This window comes from Daktulosphaira vitifoliae, unplaced genomic scaffold, assembly GCF_025091365.1.
Source record: "Daktulosphaira vitifoliae isolate Bord-2020 unplaced genomic scaffold, ASM2509136v1 Scaffold_5, whole genome shotgun sequence".
NCBI lineage: Eukaryota > Metazoa > Arthropoda > Insecta > Hemiptera > Phylloxeridae > Daktulosphaira > Daktulosphaira vitifoliae.
The window spans coordinates 29,553,545-29,561,471 of NW_026099576.1; the positions used below are offsets into that span (position 1 = coordinate 29,553,545).

General features: G+C 23.9%; 1 protein-coding gene across 1 annotated transcript; it reads left to right on the forward strand.

Annotated features, from left to right (window-relative positions):
- The first annotated feature begins 1,135 nt into the window (after positions 1-1,135).
- Positions 1,136-6,307, forward strand: LOC126907174 (uncharacterized). The gene is made up of 2 exons (XM_050688283.1): positions 1,136-1,498; positions 5,333-6,307. The coding sequence occupies exons 1-2, from the start codon at positions 1,231-1,233 to the stop codon at positions 5,992-5,994; spliced, it is 930 nt and encodes a 309-aa protein (XP_050544240.1). The 5' UTR covers positions 1,136-1,230; the 3' UTR covers positions 5,995-6,307.
- Positions 6,308-7,927: the final 1,620 nt, after the last annotated feature.

Sequence of the window (7,927 nt, forward strand, 5' to 3'; positions counted from 1 at the left end):
TGGCCATTTTTACAAACCGAAAATGCACTTCACTGATTTATTGGTAGCAATTTTTGAGAATTATGATATTCCACGGAATATCGTCTATGGCATAACACAACAATCAATGATGTGAGTGAAATATTGCGGTTCCAAATTACAATGTCATTTGTGCAATACCGTTTGAAATTGAAAAATAACTGTAGTTAAAGCGGTGGGAATTGTGTCTTCAAAAAAAAAAAAAAACGCCTATAATTCGCGAAGGGAAAATGTTAACTACTTGTATAAATAAAGCAAGCGAAATTTTATGGACAAGGATAATAAATTTTAAATAATTAAAAAATAAAAATATATTAAGCCATGGCTATCATTGATATCGTACATTCCATTGAAAGTTCTTTTTAAATAGAACACTTTTCGGCTCCGTATAAAAAGATTTAATTTTTCCAACATTATTAAAAAAATTTAATCCAATCATAAACATAAGAATTTAATAACTAGGCTTCGATCCAGACCTGAGGCCCTGCGGTCCTCATGCGCATCGTTAGGATCGTCATTTCGGGTGCTGAGGTCATCACAATTATATAATAATATTTCAATTTTAACACTATATTTCGTATCAACAATATTAATATGCTAGTATGTCTTTCTATAACATAGAATTTCATATCAAACCCCAATAATATTTTATAGTATTAGTACCCCAAAAAAATACAGAAGATTCGAAAAGCATATCCTATAACATATAATATTAATATATTAATGTTTTCATGACTGTTTATTTGACGACATAAATATAAAGTACAAACATGTTTTCAAATATATACTCAAAAATAACCAACTAATTATTATTTATAATAATTATAATAATAATTATTATTTCACGAAACTAGTTAGCAAAATAGAACTTTGTAATTATTAAAATAAATTTAGTTAATGACAATAAAATATCATTAAAATTAAAAACCAGTATTACTCAAAACTGTGAATAAATCACATTTTGACCATTTTCTATGAAATGTCTATAAATGTATATTTATTAAACTTATATTAATAGTTTTTATTTTATCAGGTGTCCAAATACTCGCAAACTTATATCGTTTATCTGCATAAAACCATACTTTTAATTATTACATCCTTTAATATATTTTATTTAAAACTTTAAGCAAGTCTAAAAAAATTAGAAATTAATTCAAATTATTGTATTTTATAATATATTTTCTCGTTTTTTTAGTTGTAACAGAATTCATAATGTTATTGATATATCAGTTTTTTTTAATTTTGCTGTGCACTTTTGGATATGCCTTACCTCCAATGTGTTATGAAATAATTAATGACATGAATATTCTTTTAGGAAAATCTATTTGGAAAACTTTGGCGAATATAGAACCCAACTTTGGCGTGAAGCACAACAATAGAAGATATACAATTAATGAAATTATTGCAATGAACGAGGATGGAAATATTGTCAACGAAAATAACTTTAAAGAAAAATTAGAACTATATTATATTCTATTAGGTTGCATTTATAGTGATTGGTTCAGAGTTATAATTATACTATTTAAACAAATTGCAGATCACAATAGAGTCTTTGAACAGCAGTGGAATCTTTATGAAGTTTTTCTAGATTTAATTGTGAAATACGATAAGGTGTTAACCATGATGGAGAGTTCCCTTAATTTAATATTAGATAAATATTATACTTATATTAACAGTTCTACTCAATCAAATTCAATAAATCCTATAAATACATTGCCTAATTTTCATATTTCAACAGCTATACGTAATTTAAAACATTCTTGTAACGACTGTTTTAATCTTTATCAAATCATTGACAAATTTGATCGAATAATAGATTTTTTGAACGTATTTGACAATTCGTATTCTGGATTTGAAGGAAATAGAAATTCGCAAGAGATAATGGATATGATATTACAATTAGTACAGGCAATTTTATCTGATCCTCATAGTTCGCAAGATAAACTGTCGGATTTAACCCACATTTTAAAAAGAAGTGAAAAGAATTTTGAGGAATGTTTTCAAGAAATTGGATTTTGTTACAACACTTACAGAAAAAACACGTCCGTATTAAAAGAATTCACATTACTTATAGGAGTGAAAAGCTTATTTGATGGATTGCATCAATATTATAAAGAAATAATTAAATACATAATACCATCTAGTTCTTAGAAAATTTTAAAATCGAAATATGCCGTTATTTATTAATTTTTTATATTTAAAGCAAAAGTATTTTATAAATTAATATTAAAAAATGTAAATTTATAGTGATGCAGCTTAGTGTGTAAAATCTATCTATATTTTATTGTCAATCACATTTAAATTTTTGATTGACCAAAAGTCAAAATATTTTATTTCAATTAAATTTTATCTATCAGAAATATTTTATTTGTGCCCAATAATTATTTATATTATATTGTTAATCTGAAAAAAAAATCATAAATTATATTAAGATAGCTTAAGAGAAACTTTAATCATTTCTTTTTATATCTACTTGTCTTTATTGTTCTAAGCCCTTGCTTGGACTCTACAACCCCGTTAGAACCTTCGTTCCTCTTGAATTAACCAACTCCCCACATATCCAACATTGGTCAAAAAATAAACCCATCACCTAACCATCATCTTTTTTGCTTATTTTTGTATTACTACAATATGACTGTATTATTGTACCGTAGAAATATTTTTCGTTTTAGTGGAAAATAATCCCCAAATTGTAATCTTGGTAACAACACATTATTAAGTCTTCGAGTCAATTTATAAAAAATTTTACTAATGTTTTCAGAAATCTTAACGAAATTTATAAATGTATATAATTCCTAGACATATTTAATATGTAATTCATTTAAGTGTATACTTAATGCCTAACTTTATTTGTTAATTTATTGACACCCAGTGGTTACACAGATATTATAATGTTAACAATATTTCCGTCATATAAACTCCAATAAAATCGACGGAGGAACTGAAAATGTCCAAAATTCAACTGTCCCTTTATAGAAACTTTGTCCTCATATATTCTAAATATTTTAATTAAATTACAAGTTAAAAGATAAAACTTTTTTTTTATTAATAAAATATACAATAAACATGTGTTTATATAATACAAATAAATAATAAACTTATGATAAAGAAATCTCTCATTAGTGACACTTAAATTTCAGAATTAAAATTTTAATAATATATTGATTGCCAAATTAGTATGAATAATTAATTTTAATTGAAATGAAAAAAAAATTTTTATTTATTTGTTAATATCAGTGTATCAGAAAGAATATAAATTTTAACATAATTCATTGTTCCATCATTTTAGTCATTTATATTTTATATGTATTCTTAAACTTAAAAGTTTTACACTTATAATAATATAATTTTTGACTTAATGTAACTTTAGACCAATGTACAAAAAAAAATTATAATTATACAGTGAATTTAGTAATAAAACATTTTATTTTGTGGTCAATATTGATAATGTGAATTTTTTTTTTTTACATTATCATTGATTGGTATAGGATAATAAATTTAATCATTATTGCATAAACCTTCGATAAGTATTTGGAACAAATAAAAAAAAAATAATCTGATTTACCAAATATAAAGACATTTCATTGAAACTATGCTCAATACACAAGCTTATTTTATAATAATGCAAGTATTTCATTTTAATATGCAAAAAACTACAAAATCGACCATTTTTACCGAAAATGTCTCAATTATTTCTTTAGTAGCTAATAACTCCGTGAAATCAAGATTTCATATTATTATAATTTTTTTATTTTAAATAATATTGTATTTGCTTTAATTTAATGTAGATTTTTTGAAAAATTATCAATAGTTTAAATGAAAAAAAAAATGATTTGACTCCTAACGAGTTACTATACTTTTAAGTTTATGTACCATTCAAACAATTATTATTACAGTTTATTGTATTTTTATAAACCGAAATCGTTTATTAATGTCCATGATAATTTTGCTGTTTTTATGGATAAAATCGCATTTTCTCCGTTAGTGTCTAAACATTCAACAGCTGTAATTGATTGAAAATCGAAGAAAATCATTTTTTTTTAATTGAACATAATATTCTATGATATTAAAGAATTTGGGTTGCTATTTGAAAGCCGATACTAATTCAGTTTATACGATGTAGAAAAAATTATATCTTTTCTTATATTAGTTAAGATTATGCAAGATTATAGCTCTTAAACGCTCCATACAAAGTTTCTAACTTTATAATATTATTAAAAATGTTAAAATAATGAAAAATTATCTATGTAAGAATTTAAAACTCTTTACTATCTGTAATGAGATTCTAAATTGTGATTTTATTCATAATCGTAAAGCTCAACTAAAATCACTTACTCTATATTATTGATATTATTTCAAGATTACAGTTCATTTATCATTGATAAGAAATTTTAAATGATTTTTAATCATATATTGCATTTATAAAAACTTATTTACACCAGATTCAATACTAATTTAAATACTATCTAGTACACATGTATCGAATGTACTGTCGTTAAAACAAAATAATTTATTATATCATAATATTTTTTCATAAATTAGATTTGAGGTCCATTTAAAAATTTAAGTTCGATATGGATATTTTGATAAATAGTTCCAACTTCATTTTAGTAAAAAACAATATTCAAAGCTTAGGTTTTACAGATTTCATATTTAATTGAACCATAAATCTTTTTATAAATTTAAACATAAAACAGATTTTTTTTTTTAATTTCAAAATAAATTTAGTTATTGACAATAAAATATCATTAAAATTAAAAACCAGTATTACTCAAAACTGTGAATAAATCACATTTTGACCATTTTCTATGAAATGTCTATAAATGTATATTTATTAAACTTATATTAATAGTTTTTATTTTATCAGGTGTCCAAATACTCACAAACGTATATCGTTTATCTGTATAAAACCATACTTTAAATTATCACATCCTCTAATATATTTTATTTAAAACTTTAAGCAAGTCTAAAAAATTTAGAAATTAATTCAAATTATTGTATTTTATAATATATTTTCTCATTTTTTTAGTTGTAACAGAATTCATAATGTTATTGATATATCAGTTTTTTTTAATTTTGTTGTGCACTTTTGGAAATGCAATACCTCCAACGTGTTATGAAATAATTAATGACATGAACATTCTTTTAGGAAAACCTATTTGGCAAAATTTGGCGAATATAGAACCCAACTTAGGCGTGAAGTACAACAATAGAAGATATACAATTAATGAAATTATTGCAATGAACGAGGATGGAAATATTGTCAACGAAAATAACATTAAAGAAAAATTAGAACTATATTATATTCTACTAGGTTGCATTTATAGTGATTGGTTCAGAGTTATAATTATAGTATTTAAAACAATTGCAGATTACTATAGAGTCAATGAACAGCAGTGGAATCTTTATGGAGGTTTTCTAGATTTAATTGATGTATACGATAATGTGTTAACCATGATGGTGAGTTCCCTTAATTTGATATTAGATAAATATCATAAATATCTAAACAGTTCTAATCAATCAAATTTAATAAGAATATTGCCTAATTTTCATATTTCAACAGCTATATATAATTTAAAACAATCTCGTATTGATTGTGTTAATCTTTCTCATATCGTTCACAAATTTGATCGAATAATATATTTTTTGGACTTATTTGACAATTCGTATTCTGGATTTGAAAGAAATAGAAATTTGGAAGGCACAATGAATATGGTATCACAATTTTTACAGGCAATTTTATCTAGCCCTGATAGTTCGCAAGATATAGTGTCGGATTTAACCCACATTTTAAATAGAAGTGAAGAGAATTTTGAGGAATGTTTTCATGAACTTGGATTTTGTTACAACACTAACAGCAAACATACGTCCGTATTAAAAGAATCCACATTTCTTATAGGAGTAAAAAGCTTATTTGATGAATTGCGTCATTATTATATAGACATAATTAAATACATAATACCATCTAATTCTTAGAAAATTTTAAAATCGAAATATGCCGTTATTTATTAATTTTTCATATTTAAAGCAAAAGTATTCAAAAAATAATATTAAAAAATGTAAATTTATAGTGATACAGCTTAGTGTGTAAAAACTATCTATATTTTATTGTCAATCACATTTAAATTTTTGATTATCTAAAAGACAAAATATGTTATTTCAGCTAAATTTTATCTGTCAGAAATATTTTATTTGTGCACTATAATTATTTATATTACATTGTTAATCTGAAAAAAAAATCATAAATTATATTAAGATAACTTAATATAATGACATTTATGTAACCTCAATAAAATAAAATAAAATAAAAATTAAGAAAAAAATTCCATGAAAAAATAAGAAATGACTTTTTTTTTTGGCCTTCAACTTATAAACAGAGTTCATATAAAGATGGACAAGTCATAAACAGCAACTTAGAGAGTTCAATTTGTGAAACTTTGTCGTAGGATTTAATACAATCATATGACTGTATTATAGTACCGTAGAAATATTTTTCGTTTTAGTGGGAAATAATCCCCAAATTGTTATATTGGTAACAACACATTATTAAGTTTTCCAGTCAATTTATAAAAAATTTTACTAATGTTTTCATAAATCTTAACGAAATTTATAAATGTATATAATTCCTAGACATAATTAATACGTCATTCATTTATGTGTATACTTAATGCCTAACTTTATTTGTTAATTTATTGATACCCAGTGGTTACATTGATATTATAATGTTAACAATATTTCCGTCATATAAACTCTAATAAAATCGACGGAGAAACTGAAAATTTCCAAAATTCAACTGTCCTTTTATAGAAACTTTGTTCACATGTATTCTAAATATTTAAATTAAATTACAAGTTAAATGATAAAACTTTTTTTTAACTTCGATGCGAAGCTGAGAAGGTATTGGTTTTACTAAGATGTGTTTATTTATTATTTTTTTTTTTTGTGTCTGTTACCACTTTTTTTCAGCTCTCACCGAACCGATTTCTTTCAATGATACGTCAAAAGATCACCAATTGTATCTAGTCGAAGATATTACCCTCAAAAATTGAAAAAAATGCCCTCGTTTCCCGCAAATGGGGGAAATATCCAAAAAATTACAAATTTAAAAATCGCTAATTTTTGAAAAATTTTCAATTTTTTTTACTTAAAAGTGCCATAACTTTTTCAAAAATGAACATATCAATATAACTCGTTTTTATATAGATGCATAATATCATTATCTTTCATTTGGTATATTTCTTTGATAAATTTAACCCTTAACCTGCCCACAGGGGGGGATTTAAAATGACAACTTTTTCACAAAAAATTAACTTTTTAACTTAACTTTTGAAAATGTTCCGGAAGGTCTGACACTTTTATATATATCTTACATTAAAGCTAATGTAATGTTCTTTATTATGCAAAAAAAAAATTTCGGGCTTTATTTTATCTTCACGGTGAAAATGGCTACCAAATACTATTTTTGTGTGAAAAATTTCGATTTTGTATTTTACATTTTTAACTTTATTATGCCATAACTTTTTGAAAAATGTATGGATCAGTACAATTTTTTCATGAGTAGTAGTATTTATATACATCTTTCATTTGACATACTGTTTTTTGAAATCCTACTATTTCCCTATATACGAGGGGGGTTCAAATCTAAAAAATGCATGTAGAAAGTAGAACTTTTTCAACTTAAATTTTGAAAGTGTTCCGGAAAGTCTGACACTTTTATATATATCTTAAATTAAAGCTAATGTAATATACATTATTATGCAGAAAAAAAATTTCGGGCTTTATTTTATCTTCATGGTGAAAACAGACATCAAAGTTTATAAAAAAAAATACGATTTTTGTAAAACAATTCTTTTTTATATTTTTTACTTTATAATGCTATAATTTTTTGAAAGATGTATGGATCAATATA